This window comes from Astatotilapia calliptera, chromosome 16 (assembly GCF_900246225.1).
Source record: "Astatotilapia calliptera chromosome 16, fAstCal1.2, whole genome shotgun sequence".
Taxonomy (NCBI): Eukaryota; Metazoa; Chordata; class Actinopteri; order Cichliformes; family Cichlidae; genus Astatotilapia; species Astatotilapia calliptera.
The window spans coordinates 17,896,230-17,912,703 of record NC_039317.1 but is presented as its reverse complement, the minus strand read 5'-3'; the positions used below and the strand labels follow the sequence as shown (position 1 = coordinate 17,912,703).

General features: G+C 41.1%; 1 protein-coding gene across 1 annotated transcript; it reads right to left on the bottom strand.

The window, feature by feature from the left end:
• Positions 1-1,194: 1,194 nt before the first annotated feature.
• Positions 1,195-13,806, bottom strand: LOC113008089 (protocadherin-17-like). Its single transcript, XM_026145246.1, has 4 exons — positions 10,174-13,806; positions 8,940-8,998; positions 8,619-8,788; positions 1,195-1,983 (listed from the first exon to the last, which is right to left on the bottom strand). The coding sequence occupies exons 1-4, from the start codon at positions 12,640-12,642 to the stop codon at positions 1,406-1,408; spliced, it is 3,276 nt and encodes a 1,091-aa protein (XP_026001031.1). The 5' UTR covers positions 12,643-13,806; the 3' UTR covers positions 1,195-1,405.
• Between the last annotated feature and the right edge of the window lie 2,668 nt (positions 13,807-16,474).

Sequence of the window (16,474 nt, the reverse complement as noted above, 5' to 3'; positions counted from 1 at the left end):
GCTTGATGCATTATTCTTTTTTTCTTTTTTTGCATATAGTTGTGATAACCTCTAATAGCACTATTTGTTCAATCCTTTGCTGCTGCAATGACCTACTTCCCCCCACAGGGATCATTAAATTTTCATTTTATCTAATCAAAGAATTCATTGCAAAAGTCCTTGCTTGTAACTGCTTGTTACTGCTGAATGTCATTTTTTTTCCTTTTTTTTTTTCTTAGAGTCGTGTCTCATCATTTGTCAGGAAACATGCATATTTAACAAACCTATAATCACAAGTAGCCCAGACTGACAGCAGCTCGGATGACTTTGAATTTAAAAATATCCCTGAAAATGTATCCATCTCTTCCGTACGATACATATTTTTAATAAAAGCATTGAGCAGAGGGAGTCAAGCCATCTTCTGGTGGGTGCACTAATACACAGTGCCTGTTTTTATTTGCCTTTATTAAATAGAAATAGCTGTGTAAAATGTTGATTGTGATTTTCTTTAGCAGTGTCTGTGACTAAGATCTTTATTACTGCTAGGTCACATGTGCTGGTATACAGTATATAGCTAAAGTTGGCACATTTGCAGAGTCACTAGTGCTATCTGTCATTAACACACATTAAGCACCTTGTAGACATAAAAGCACTTCTCTCACATAAACAAGACAGCTTCAGAAGTTGTCACCAGTCAAAAATAATTGCCTTCCATGCACGCACAGTGTATACAAATTTAATAAAATACACAACAAGTACAGTGGCCCACATTCACGTGTAAGCTCAGCTTATTTTCACATAAACTGCAGAGAGGACGACAATAAAATTACAAATACATTCTTAAAAAATTGTTTTTCGAGGAACCTCAAATGGTTTCATGAAAAGGGACATTCCCTGTTGCACCACCATTAACAGTTCATAAGACACTTCACTTTTTGAATGTAACGTCACTGATATGTATTTCAGTTGCTGTGATATTCAAAGAGATGTTCCTTATACACTAAATGGAGACAGAAAGCTTCACTGTACAAAAGCAGACAGGACTCAATAGCTTAACAGTAGCAATTTGTTCAACAGCCTCACAAAATTGGAGTTTGAAATGTGTAAAATACAGACACCTAAATCGACGGGTACAGTACACTATGAAAACACTTGTAGTCAGGTAAGCACTGATTGGCCCCCACCTCCCCCCCCCCCCCCCCCACCCACCCCCAAATCTTCACAGCAGTCAAAGACACATATTTCACTTGAACACAACAAGTCACAAACTCAAAAAGAAAAGACATACAAAGCAGATGGTTTTTGGTTACAATGCGTGTCTGAACACCTCTGTGGGTTAAATTAAATCAGCTCTTGGTCATTTGATCTGTGATATCATCATCATCACCCCTGGCAGGTGAGAGAGAACGGGATCGCGCCCCACCTGTCAGTTACCAGAGTCCCGAGGGTCGAGAGCACAATCTGACCCCCCACACTCCTGGCTGATGACAGAGCTGTGAATGAGACTGCTTGACAGGGACTTAGGCCTGAGCTCGCAGGTCAGGTAGGAGGGCTCCTCCAATTCTGTGTGCAGTGGGGAGCACTGGCCATCTGGAGGGCCATAGGCACTGCTGTCTGAACCCCCGTCCCTCACTTCTTTGGGCTCTTGGTTGGCCAAGTCCGGGGGCACACTACTCTTGGTGGGACTACTAGATGCAGATGGACTCTCCTGGAGCGGTGGGCTTAGTGCACGCTGCGATTTTAAGTAAGGTTTGACATTGGCCACAAGGATTGTACTGTCCCGCTGTTCCTTTCCAAACGTGCTGAGGGTTTTTCTGCTGTTGCAGCTGATGGTGCCATAAATCTCTGTCTCTACCATTGCATCCATTCCCACAGGGATGAAAAGGTTGGTGCGATTATCGGCGCTGTCTGCTTGGCTTCCTACCCGTAACTTTGGCATCCAGCATCTGTCAGAATGTCCCAGTGCACGACATTCATCGGTGCAGTGGACTGATTTGTCTTGCTCTGTAAAAACAGTTAAACATTTTGTTATTGGACCATGCTGGGGTGAGTAAAAAAAAAAAACAGAAGATGATGTAGATGGCATTTGAAGGATGAGCAGCAATAATAAAACGCCACAAACGGATGCAAATTTTGATGCTATTAAAATCCAGCTCATAGCTAAGTATCTTTGTTGATATAGAGTATGTGTCACCAGACATTTTCAGAATGAATAGCAACAGCAGCTTATTGCGACAGCAACTGTGAGGGTTTGAATTTAGCAATGCATGTTTTCAATTCTAAAAACTGCTTACGATGCAACCTTAAAGCACTGATACGCAAATAAAGTCATATAAAAAAAAGTTAATTTTACTCTTTTCTTTTTCCGTTATTGTACCAAATGAATGATTCGTCCTATATATGAAATCTTTTCCCTCTGCTATTCTCAACAACCTGTGTAGGTGTTTCCTGGAAAATATCATCTGGTGCAGAGGAAGTGATGTTTTTTTTTTCATTTACATTTCCATCAGAAGATGTTTGTGTGAAATAAACAAAAAAAGAAAGAAAAACAAGCCTGAATTTGCATGACTGCATTTGCCATTTCTGACCAGAAAGTTTTGAAACACTCCGTAGTTGGGATGTTGTTCGACATTGTGCGGGCTCATTATTTTCATTTTTATATATTTTTTCTAAAACTTCAAAAGATAGAATGTTTGGGAGGGAGTTCAAAAACTGTTATATTGACACTATAATAATATATCCAAGTCAGTTGATTTTAGTTTGATTGTGGAAGTGCCATTTGACCTTGAGTGTTTCTTTTATTTATTTTAAAGGACTCTGGTGCATAGCCAGGGGCTCATTGGCACATTTTTCATCTTTTTTAGTGGATGCATATTGTGAACTAAGCTGTTCTCTGAACACTTGTGGACCTCTGCTGTAGTAAACAGTCATCAACAAGCTCCCTAAACAACTGTCTTTGGACACTGGCTAAAATTAAGATTAAATCTTTCTCATAAGCTTCTTTTAAAAGGCCAAACAATAAGCTTTACATATAATCCACACTGAAAGTATTGAGTACTGTTGATTTAAGTGGTCCGCTGGATATTCCATGGCTGCAGTAGATTCTGCTTGATTGGCTGATGCGGCACACCACAACACAGGACTGCACAACGTGTTCATGGCACTAAATGTCAGCAACAAAGGAGAAATGGACAGCGCTCTATATTTGGGTTGTAAATCCATCGTTTACATTTCACACCACACCCAGCCCTGGAGGGGTACAATAAGCACACAGAAAGCAACACGTACCACAGAGCCAATTTCCATGGTGTAATGATGTAGAAGGTGTTGTTTTTCCTGACGCCATTACACTTTGCTATTGAAATTAATTTGACAATGATGCAATGGGATGTCTTGCATGTAGCCACAAGAATAAAAATGTCAAACACGTCTTTGTAAATTGGCGGTAAATCCTACTTTTCTTTCATTTGCTATACATGAAAATGAAACTGCAATTTAATCTATAAAACTAATATTTCAAAGAATCCTCCAATTGTTCTGCTGACTGATTAAACTTATGTAAAAAAATAAGTTTTCATTTGTTGTGATTACTTTGAGGTTTTAAAGGCACCCTTTCACTAAATATACAAAGAAATGCAAACAATGAATTGATTAGTATTTGATTAAATATTTAGATGTTGTAGATCCCAGAAAATTGATTCTGTTTACTTGGGGATAGTGTTTTCCGTTATCTCCAGATGAACAGAATCAACTTTCTGGCATTTCCTTACCTGGATGACTGAGCATGCATCAAGACATAGATGGCTTGTACGCTTATTGTTGAATGGGGGAGACATTAATACAGATTGGGACACAAACAAAACAGGACACAAACACCGGTAATACAATCTTGTTACATATGATGTTAAATCTTCACATCATTCCTCTCTCATAAATAAAAAAATCACTTTCCTGCAACTAAAATTCCAATCAAAACTTGTATTTCATTTATATAAATAACTGCAATATTTAATTCACACGACTTGATGCTACTCTGATTAGCTAGATAAGACTCCTCTATCTTGCTCACATGTCATTCTGTGGAGCAAATGAGTAACCCTGAATGAGGCACTTGATCTCATTTTGAAACCCGGCTTTGATGAGGATGGGACTACACAGCCTGGAATAAGAGGAAGCTCCACATGAACGCGTTCATCCTAGAAGAGGTGGATAGATCCTCCTTTTCAAAGGCAACAGTACCTTCCGCATAAACTGGCCTCGACCAGTTTGCTGGAGGATACTGAACGGCGAAGAGGAAGTTCAAAATTAAAAAAAAAAGATACCTCCTCTATGCCAAAACCCCCAAAAGCAGTAAAAAGCAGCACCATGTGCCACACAGCCAGTGGAAGCTCATTTGCAAAGTACATGCCACAATTATCACATACCGCTGCTCAAGTATACGAACACCAATACACCCACACATAGCCATAGGATATAATGGAACTGTTATTTATAAGGACTGGGCAGATTTAAATGGGGTTGTTAATTTACATAAGAACTGTTTTACAGATTCCACGTCTGCAAAAATGTTGAAGGGAAAGATTTTTACATTTTCTTCCCAACAAATGTTAAAATGGCATTCAGTGTGCTACAGATTTCTTGAAAGGGCAACAGTCATTTCTTTGTAACGTTGTGTGTGTTTTATGTGCAAAGTAAAGACTTTTGGGAATAATAGGTGTAATTTTAAATCATGTCATCTCCTAATTGTATATGAGATGTGACTTTTGTCTGTTTATACAGGCCAATGTTTTTCACATTGAGGTTTTCTGTAGAAAGATCTCGCATCAAAATGAGTATAAACACAGACCTTGCAGATTTCACTAAATGAAAACCCCACCTTTTACCTTTGTGTGCTGCTAGTTGCTCTGCTGCTATTCCCAGCTAAGTAAACATAACAAACATTGTAGAACTGAAGATCCTTTATATAAATGTGTGATGTGAGACGTGCTCTGAGAAGAATTAAACCAGCCGGTGCACAGCTAATGCACACAGACTCACATTTTCTTAGCAGATAGCTCTAATAATTAGTCCAATGATCTGGAAATTTTGATCTTTTTATGATCTTTTTTTATATTTTGCTTTTTAACTTTTTTTTCAATTTATTTGTATATAAGACATAAGCGGAACATGTGCTTTATCAAGTTTTCTCAGGTCAATGATCATCATCGATTGTGCTTTTACAGTTTATATTAAGTTGCATGTGATCCAAGGTAAAGAACAGAAACCTTTGTGATTATTGTTAAAGTTGTATCTAAACAGTAGAAATAAAGTCTTCTCTTGGTCGCTCATATTTGCACTGGGTCAGTACGATGTGTAAATGTATCTTTGAAAACACAAGTAGATGCTGACAAGCCATAGCAACTCTTAGATTTACTAAACAAATTTGTATTTCTGGGTTTCGGGCAGCAATGATTTTTTCCTCTCATGCTGGAGGTTGTAAGAACTTATGTTGCATTCTTAGCATAAACTATTATGGTGCTTTGTCAGGATTCAAAATATGCATTTGCTCAAAAGGCATCTTACAAGAGAGAACTAAATTATGGCTTTGATTTGGCATAAATGCAACACAGATCCTGCATATTGTAAGTGCTACACGCTTTGATGCATCTACACCCCAGATTACAGTTCTGTGCCCCATGCATTTGTGTTTCTCCATCTTCTTTTCTCCGCCACAGAGAAAAAAGTATTTTTTATGCACAGATACACAAGGCCAGAACAATAAGCATAAGCAAGGAGAAGCAGGGAGATGCTGAATTCATTTCCATGCTGCCTATCACTAGTGCGGAGGAGCGAGCAGATGATGCTGATGCAAAAGGATGTATGTGCTTAGAAGGTACACCTGCAACAGAGTAAGGTATTTTTGCCGTTTGCACTATTGTGTGGTGCTAGAAAGCCGAGAGTAATTGAAAGACATGTTTATATTATACAAGATTAAATTGTTACTCAGATAATACTTTACATTATAGACCTTTCTGCTTAGAATTTATTACCAGCATGTAAACATTGTATATATGCCACCTGTGCAGTTTTAAGCATATCTAGGCTCATACACACGAGCTTATAGTGTCTATCAAAAGCTATAACGTATCCTATCCTGCAATTAAGATTATTAAATAGTTTATATTACTACAGTTATAATATATATATATGTTTAGGGATTTTGCAGTCTCCACTTGGGGGCTAAAAAGAGTTGTTATAGCTTAGAACAAGCACATTCATTAACAGTTGAAGTGCATTAAAAGGCATATTTTAACTGTTTATATTGTCTGTTTGATTGGGAAGGTTAAGCTATTACCCCCTTTTTTTTTTTGCAATTGTGTAAATTGCACCAAAATGATATTTTTCCCACTTTTATTGTCCTACACTACAGGTTTTTCTATAACACACAATATATACATAGGAAATTAACTAGGCACACTAGCTTGTATAGCAGTACTGTTAGATGTTGTGGGATTTTGATAGTTTAAAACAGGCTAAATGAAGTGGGAGTGCCTTCATCTGCCTGCTCTCCATTTTACATTTATCACTGAGTAAAATTTTGTTAAATGCGTGCTCTGAAACAACGGAGCACCTTTATGTATTCTGCTGCTGCATTTACACCGCCACATAACAGAAACATGACAAAGTGACAAATAGCTGTGATCTTATGGGCAACTGTAGAATGCAACAATAATGTGTTCTCAAAAACAAAGAAACTGCCTGCCCATTATAAATAGAATCAGAGAAAGCCTAGCAACATACCCACTGTGCATCTGGTGTCTGTGAGAGTGAATAAATATTCAGAGTGCATGATGGTGGAAGCTGCACAGGTGCATATATTACCTGTATCAAAGCAGCCAGGAGACTAGAGGGATGGTAAAGGTAAAGACATAAAAGCAATACTACTTAACCCACAAGCTTTTGTGTTGGTGCATTTGGAACTAAAATTCTGAGGTGTCTCCATTTTGGATAATAGCACTATCTTGTCTAAATCTGCAAAACAGTGGCTTTGTTGTTCAATAAATGTACCTGCATGTTTGTGTGGTGTGTGTTTGTGTGTGTGAGAGAGAGAGACAGTGAGAGACAGAAGGAGTATGTGGGTTGGAGGGTGTTTTGTGTGTGTGATCACGTCTAAGGCATAATGCATAATGTAGACCTTCCAGCTTGTAGTCTGCGGACAGTGACACCATTTAATGTTCAACTGACCAACCCCAGGAGAGAGAACAGAGTTTAATCCAACCATTAGTTTTGCCTTTTAACTGCATTCCTCACATGCAAGCAGGGAAGCCATTAGCAAAACATGTTGATATTAAAAGCAAAGCCCGAATTCATCGCTTTTCTCTTATCTTATAAATGCATTTCTATAAATTAACTGACATTCCTGTCAAGCGAAGCGTCAGTACTGCACTTGTAAATATTCAGTTTTGCATGTACAAAACATCTCCTTCAATATCTCTTCATGTGATTGGCCTTAGAACTTGGGTTGAATCAGATTCAGAAATGTGCTGCAAAAAAAAGTGATTGAATTTACACCTCCCACAGAGTCAAGTTTGGTCTACCATAATTCCTCATAGCACGCACACACACACACACTCACTCACTCACTCACACATATATAAAAGTGAGATAGATCGAGAGAGAGAGATTCGCACATCCTTCTGGCAGCCGCAAGAGTGTTTCCATCTCTGCCCTCCTGAGCATGCTGCAAACAAACAGTACATAGCAATGTAAATGGTGTGGAAAGTACTGCACAGGGACATGATGACCACAGCCATTCTCTTCCAAGGCGCAGACAAGGAAATGAGAAACATCACCACTTCACTCAAGTCCCCCATTATCTTTTATCTTACCACTGAGAGTTGCTCTCATATTTTCAGTTTATATCCACAATAGCTAAATATATCAGACCCTATCAGGTCAGCCAGGTTGAAACAGATTGACAGTCATCTATGATTATACTCCTGGCAGCGCCAATCGTTTCAGATTTGTGAAATAAAATTTAACATTTCTATTTCCAGTTGGAAAGCAGGCTCCTCTCAAAACAGTGCAACCACAGCAAAACCAATAACAGCTGAGAAAGTCTTTCCAAGCAAAAGGTGGAAGCTCTGTGTCGTGTTGCACCATAAATATCTTTCATTTTGCACCGCAAGTGCCGATCATGTTTCTTGTCTCTGTCATCTTATTCAGGACATGTATGTGACAAACCTGTATTAAAATAATGACATGATCAAAGAAAGGCGCCTACGGAGGTACACTTTGCCATGCATATGAGGTGGTTTGATAGCTAAATCAGACAGAAGATGTTTGCAATTTCTACCTTCAGCCAAGGAACACTTTTATCCTTTTAAACTATCATCTGCCTTCCTCTCTGGTGCCTTCATGTCATCTTTGAAACACAACTCAGGCTGCATGCAAGTTAAAGTGGGACAAAGTAACACTGCAGCTACAGCATCTAATGACAGTTCAGCTTCTTGACAGGAGAAGTGGCTGCATTGGCTGCACCCCCAAAATGGTAGACCCCCACTTAAAGATCAGTGAGGTGCATGCATGTTCCCACTGGATAAACTATAAATAATGTCTAGTGTAAGAGTCAGATAGGCATCTTCAAGATGTCCACTCACCCTGCTCGAAAGGCTGGCCATTAACTGCTGTTGCTTTCATCTTGAGGGCCTCCCTGGCAGACGTGTCGCAGTGTGAGCCTTTATTAGTATCCTGGTCACTATCAGCTTGGTCACTATCACCATGGCCACTGTCTCGGAGGCTTGCTCGTTCTGCATCCTTAAATGTTGAGCTGCAGCAGAACAGGAAGAGGACAAAAAGAAAGAAAAAAAAAGAATTTAACTTACCTCTTAACTCCTGTTTGATAGCCATAGTCAGCTGGCTTGATACAAAAGTGAAGAAGCTAAACGCACTGGTCAGACGTTTTTGGCTAGTGCTCTTACCTTTGAACAAATGGCTGCCTGCTGCCAGCATAATTGGGCTCTGAGGGAAAATTTTCAGTCTAAAAATGAAAGGAAAATAATATTTTACATTGTCCATGTTAAAATTTTAATTGACAGCGTAAGTAACATGAGATTAAGACAGGAAAAGAAATTCCCTTATCCAGTTTTTAGATTCGAATTTCTTTACTCTAGCACGTGGAAAATCTGCTCAAGAAAATCTGCTGAGCACCTGGCAGTGACGAAATCACGAGAGGAACAAATCTCCATTGTGACCATATGTACTCTCCCTCGGCGAGGCGAAGAGTTAAGCATTAGCCACTGTCATCAGCATCCTTTCCACCCTATCTTGACAATAATGTGTTTGTGTTGATCACACCCACATACTCTAGTGACTGGTGACAGTGCCAGGCCTTGTCATCTGCGTTATCATCTCCAAATGAGACTGTCTGCGAGACTGTCCTAGATATTTACATCGTTTACAACACATAATTCTGCTGTGCTAAACTGCACTACAAGCCTATGCTGTCAAATTAGCATGTTAGCTGGCTCGTGTATTCAACCCTGCCGTCTCTACAAGGCATGGCTGGACCCTATTAATGGCCTTATCGTGCCAACTTTGGATACGGGCTGGTGGATCTGGCCCATATTTGCGGGGAGCGAAAAATGCGATTGTAAGGTTATGCTGTGTGCATCTCGCTGTCTGGTGCACATTGGTTCAGTAATGTGATCGGACAAGCTGCTCAAACACCTGTCCAATCCCACATTTCAGGCAAGGTTTTGTTTTCACTCCATAGCAGCAGATCTGGCAGGGTCACAGCAGCCTTCTTCAAGACTCACGCTGTTTGCATGTCTAACTGAGAGTGCTTTCTGATTATGAAGACCAACTGTACCATTTTCCAACAGAAGACTTAAGATTGAGCAATTTCGAAATGATTCTAAAATACTGCTATGGATAAAAAAAAATCAAAAAACCTCTCCTTAGTGAAATGCCATTTGAAGCACATGAATACGATTCAACAGTAAGTTGCCGTATAACGCTTTATATGCAGAGAATGATTCAGAGCATCATAACAGCGGGAGAAAAAGTGAAAATAATGATGTCTGCTCACAGTGACAGAGTTTCTCTTTTTTCAGTCGATTACTTTTCTTTTGTCAGATCAGTATGGCTAAGCAGTGTGTACAGATAAGCAAGAATAAAGGGCTGATAAAGAACACAGTGCAGCATCCTTCTTACCTGTATCACTGACATCCTATTCGCTGGAGTGTCTGTGCTAAGCCCGGCAAAGCTGGAGTGGCAACCTGCCCTGGGGACTGTCAGGCTGTTTGGGGTGGTTTTCAGGTACATGACCTCTGACCTGGGCAGTGTGAGTGGCAGGGGGCTCTGGTAGTCAAAACAAATTGGCGAGGTGATGAGAGACGGGCTGCTCACCACGTTCATTCGACTCGCAGAATCTCTCTCCTCCATCTCACTTTGAACCAGCATGATGTCACTCTTGTTGATCCGTTTCTTTTTCCCCTTCCCCACTGGAGGATTGGAGTACTCAGCCATGCGGCAGTTATAATTCCCAGCCTCCTTATCTTGATGCTTGGACTTGACAGCAATGGCGGTCATGACTGCTAAGAGCATGACAGAGATAATGCAGAGGGTAACTATGAGGGGCAGGGACACATCCCAGTGCTGCTGTTCCCCACTCGCGCTGGATCCCCCTCCTGTTGCTGTGTCTGTGTTCGCCTTAATGATCAGCTTAGCCACGGCAGATAAGGGGGGCTTGCCATGGTCAGTTACCTTCACCACCAGCTCAACCACTGGGGCGACCTCCTCCCAAAGAGCATGGGCAGTTCTGACCTCTCCTCCCACTGGATCCATCTCAAACAGGTGGTCATCGTTTCCCTCTGTGATCTCATAGGTCAAATGTCCACTTTCTCCATGGTCATGGTCCACTGCTTTCACTGTAGCCACAATGTATCCAATACCTACATTTCTAGGCACCGGGATTTCCGCTGTATCATTCTGAAGAAGCGGTAAAATAATAACCGGGAGATTGTCGTTGACATCGAGAACACTGACTCTAACTGTAGAAGTGCTTTCCATGTGAGGTGATCCACCATCTTTAGCCTGAACTTTGAACTCAAATGATTTAGTTTGCTCATAATTGAAAGACCGGGAGGCATATATGGCTCCATTGGTGGGATTAACAGACACATATGTGTAGACTGAAACATCTCCTATATGTGATGGAAGAATGGAGTACGTCACTGTCCCATTTCGACCCACGTCTGGGTCGTGGGCCAAAACGGAGCCCAAGTATTCCCCCGGGATGTTGTTCTCAGGCACCTGTAGCACATACACTGCTTTTGTAAAGCGTGGTGCGTTGTCATTTTCATCCAAGATTTTTACAGTAAATGACCTAGTGTAATTCAAAGATGGGATCCCATTATCTCTGGCTACAATTGTTACATTGTATTCATCTTTCATTTCCCTGTCCAGAGGTCTATCAGTGAGCAGCGTATAAAAATTGTCATTGTTTTCTTGCAGTCTGAAAGGTACATTTCCTAGTACCCGGCACTGAAGTTGACCATTACGGCCGGAGTCTTTATCTGTCACTCTGACCAGCGCTATGACAGATTCTGGAGGCGCTGCCTCGCTGATGGCTCCCTGCCGGACAGAAACAAAACTAATTATTGGCGAGTTGTCATTTTTGTCAAGCACTTTGACGGTAATTTTACAGTGGCCTGGTATTGGGTTGGGCCCCAGATCCTTAGCCTGCACATCAAACTCTATGATTGGATTCTCTTCATAGTCAATCTCTCCCTGGACCTTGATGACGCCAGTATTGGGGTCGATGGAGAACAAATCTTGTATTCGCTCAGATGCATATCCAGTGAAGGAATACACCACCTGCCCGTTACTTCCTTCATCTTGATCAGTGGCGTTCAAATCTATAAGTACTTTTCCAGGGGGAGAATTCTCTGGAATCTCTAAAACATAAGAGGATTTTTCAAAAACCGGGCTATTGTCATTCGAATCAGTCACTCTGACGTTGATCTGCATGGAGCCCGATCTTGGATACTCCCCTCCATCTATTGCTGTGAGAAGGAGGGTGTGATGACTCTGATCCTCCCTATCCAGAGGTCTCTGAACCACCAGCTCCGGATATATAGTCCCATCGCCTCTCACTTTTAAATCCAGAGAAAATGTATTGTAATCATCTCTTGTGACCTGGTAGGTCTTTATCCCATTTTCCCCAGAATCTGAATCATGTGCAATAGTGAGAGGAAAGCGTGTCCCAGCAGCTGCGTTTTCTGAAATATCAATATTGACATGATCTGAGGGGAAACTGGGTGAGTTATCATTTATGTCCTGTATATCAATCTTGATCATGCATATTTCCTTGTCATTTGCAAACACTTCCATAGACAGCTGGCACTTTGGGTTACGCCTGCATAATGTCTCCCTGTCAATCCTTTGTTTGGTGAAGATTAGTCCACTCTCCGGGTCAACATCCACCAGATGTGGTGCTGAATTCTCCAGTACTCTGAAGTTTGATTTTTTCCCTCTCTCCATGGTCCCATATCCGGCATCTTTTGCTATATTACCTATAACAGTTCCAGGTCCTTGCTCCTCCGGGACAGAATAATTGAGATTTTTCAATGTCAGGGCTTTAACCCACAGCAGTAAGAAAACTGGTACAGAGAGACGCATCCCTTCAACCTGATCCGCAGTAGTGGCAGAGAGAAAAAAAATCCTCGTTGACTTTCAACCTGTTGATTACGGCAAACCTAGACTACTAAAACCGAACCCGGCATGTGGTTTACGCCGATCTTTGGCTAATTAGGTACTAAATCGATGCGTGAACCGCTACCTCTTTTTAAATTGGTATTTTAACCTCTTTCATATACCGCTCGGCTATGATGAACTCTTTCTGTAAACAAAGATGACCGCCTGGCGATACCTGATGTATGAATTAAATATCAAATTCAACATCGTGTACGAGAAATGCTTTGGGGTTTTTTTTCGTTGTTTTTTTTTTTCTCACGGGGGGGGACTTAATGAATAATCGATGACTATAAAGTATTAATATTCCCTCCTGCATCCAAGGTTAAAGCGCTTGAATCTCTCTGGTGAAGGTTAGACCGTAGCTTACAAAAGCGCATTGCCCTCATGCGACATCTACACCTAGGCTACAGCAAATTCTGACATGCCCGTTCAAAATGCAGCATTGGCCGATGTTACCATTCGCAATGCATTTACTTTTTTCCCTGTGCGGCACACTGTTGCATATGGGTTCTGCTCGTGTAGCATATACAGCCTACCCATGCCACAAAGTAGAATAAAAGCAGGATATAGAGCTGCTACTCCTGTCCAACCTTTTGTGTTCCCGTCATTCAAGAGCATCTATAGCACGGCTGCGACTTTTGCCCGATGATTGTCCTATAATCAGTCCAGTAATCCCATAATCCAGTCCAATTGGACCCAGTGCTCTCGCATCCTTCATTCGGACAATGCTCATCTGCACTGCCCCCGTAAACGTTGCCAGAAAATGCAAAAAGAAAAAAAGGCTGCTGGAAGATTTCAGATAATCAAAATTAATCGCTTTTCCTGCGCTCAGTTCTCTCCGCGTCAACTGTTGAAACCTGCTCCCTTCACAGTGAGCTGATCTGCCCGGAATCCTCTCGACGCCTTTATAACAGACTCCGGTGTAGGTTGTTTCTTGGTGCATTTAACATAGTTTCTGATCGTCTTCCAGCAAATGAGTGAACAGTGACAGATCTTGCCTTGGGGGTTTCTCCAATAGGTCTGGCAAGATCGCATGAAGAAGGGCTGTTCTAGTGCTACGTGATTCATTTACTGATGTGCGCGCACAGAGCAGCAGCATCAGAGGGAAAACGTGCTTGTGGATGTTGCTCCTAATACATGTGGAAGTGAACTAGGGATTATGAAAAGATAGGTGAAATGTGTTTGGCTGGGAGGAAGTAGAAGCGGTGAGGACTTGACAAGTGATCATTTTTAAGGTGAATTGGATCAGATGGCCAACATGTTGTGGAAAATGTGAAATTAAAGTTGATAAAAATGTTTCAAGGTTTCTTCCCCTTGCAGTGCCATGTTCTTGGTGTCATTGAACATCTTTGGATATTCAGAACTAAAGATTCTTATTAATTATTAAAAAATAGCAGGCGACCACCTGTCTCTTGCATTGCACCTTGTTGTCGATTAGTGCGATTAGTTTTGAGAAAATCTAACCATGACATAAAATAAGAGACAGACTGTGGGTGTTTTCAGGATTATCTCTGCAAAGGACATAAGAGAACTGCTTATTCCTCTGAAAAAAAAAATAACAAGGCTTATTTCCCAGCTCAAATATCACAGCTGTTGGTATAACCTGCCTTCTGCATCTATCACACTTGCTTTCAATAGCCTATCCACATCAATCTCATATCTCATATGGAAAAAGATGGACTGACATTTAGTTCACTCAGAATTTCAACAATATGACATTTGCATTTTTTCCCCCTCACTTGACCAAATCTTAGTGACGCATGGGGCTCCTTGATGATGCAGGTACCATACCAGAGTCATTCTGAGAGGAAGCTGTGTCAACTAGTGTGGCCCGGTTTCTCATTTAATTCCATGTTGCCCAGGATCTAAATCAACCTTGAGTTGTCCCCGAGTTCATTTTCATTGTCTGAAACATGGCTGCTTTCCTCCTCTGGGGAGCATCAACTTTGCCTTGCCAGGGTGCAGCCTGCATAAATTGGCCATTTCTGCAGGTAAGAGATAAGGACAACAAAGGGAAACTAATTATCATTCAGTCTATGTTAAAACCTCAGGAAAGAACTGCTATTGACAAATGTGTGTGCATTGTCACAGTCATACCATTTAATATGATCTGAACTTTGAATGAGAGGGTGGTTCATATCCATAATAAATAGGCCACATCCTAATGTGAGGCTTTGGCTGCCTTGTTCTTATAGAAGCTGATGACTTTGTCATGGATAAGTTTCTCTAATGAGACCACTGTCCCCGCCCTGGAGTATGAACCACGATCTCTGCTGCTTTTCTTGCAGTGAAAACACAGGGATGTTTTATGACGAATTGATTTTTACCTGGAAGCACAATATCTGGCTGGTGTAAAATCATACCTGTTGTATTCCACAGGGGTTGAAACGGCAAAACACTGCTCATTTAAGCATACTTGTAATATCTTGGCATCTCTTTGATGTCATTCACTTACCACTCTGCACAAGTGTGATTAGAGGTGAGATTAAATTGTTTATCATTCTGTTTTTGCTCCCGTTGCTGGTTGCACCACACTTCAAGCTGCACACCGGAATACTGATGGTGGTGAGTGGGAATGATGATCAAGTCAATGAATCTTGGTGCAGTGTAAACAAAGGGAAAAGCAGGTTCTTCAAACAAATTCCTCCAAGAGACATTTTGCAAGGATGTAAATTGCGCACACAAAATAATTTGTACAGCAATGGTCGGGACAGCATCCCTATTAACTGTAAAGAAAAAAAGTTACAATAGTGACAACAGTTATTATGTATGATGGTCAAAATAACACAGAACAGTGACATCCAGTAATAATTATTACTCTGAACTACTTAAACTACTATATTGCAATAAAAAGAAGTCTGTATTTCTGTAAAGTTTCTTAAAGCCCACTATTATGTGTCTTTTACTGTGAAATAATGATCCATATCCCTGCATAATCGATGTGTCATGATTCTTCAGCAGAGTACCCATCTTAAAGGGACAGTTCATTCAAGCACCAAAAACTCTTCCCCCTATTCTTGTAACCACTCATGCAGAAAATTTTAGTTTTATGTGTCAAGATTTTTGAGAAGCCTGCCTCTGAAACTTCTGCTGCCAATATAATACAAAAAAAAAAAAAAGTTGTACCGAAACACTGAAACTGAATTTCAATGTACCTGCCGAAGGGATTAAAGGGAAATCTGTTTTGTACATTCCACACAACATGATATCCACATTTTAAGGCAGTGGTTCTTAAACTGGGGTTTATGCCATCTACTAGTGGGGCGAGGATCAGGAGAATGAAACTAAAAGTTGAAGGAAGGACATTGAGTTTTCCCTGTTTATGCAATAGGCATGCCAGAAAAAGAAGGAGGGTGAAGAGTCCATGTGATGGGTGACTGGGGTCTTTGATGATTTTCCCAGCCCTTTTCAGACACCGCTTCCTGTAGATGTCTTTTATGGCAGGAAGTGGTGCTCCGGCGATGCGCTGGGCAATTTTCACGACCCTCTGCAACGCCTTCCGGTCCGAGGCAGAGCAGTTCCCGTACCAGACTGTTATACAGTTGGTCAGGATGCTCTCGATGGTGCAATGATAGAAGTTCACCAGGATGTCTGAGGACAGGTGGTTCTTCCTCAGAGTCCTCAAGAAGAAGAGGCGCTGGTGAGCCTTCTTGACCAGCTTAGAGCAATTGGTCGTCCAGGTGAGATCCTCGGAGATGTGGACTCCCAGGAACTTGAAGCTGCTCACACGCTCCACAGCCGTCCCCTTAATGTGGAT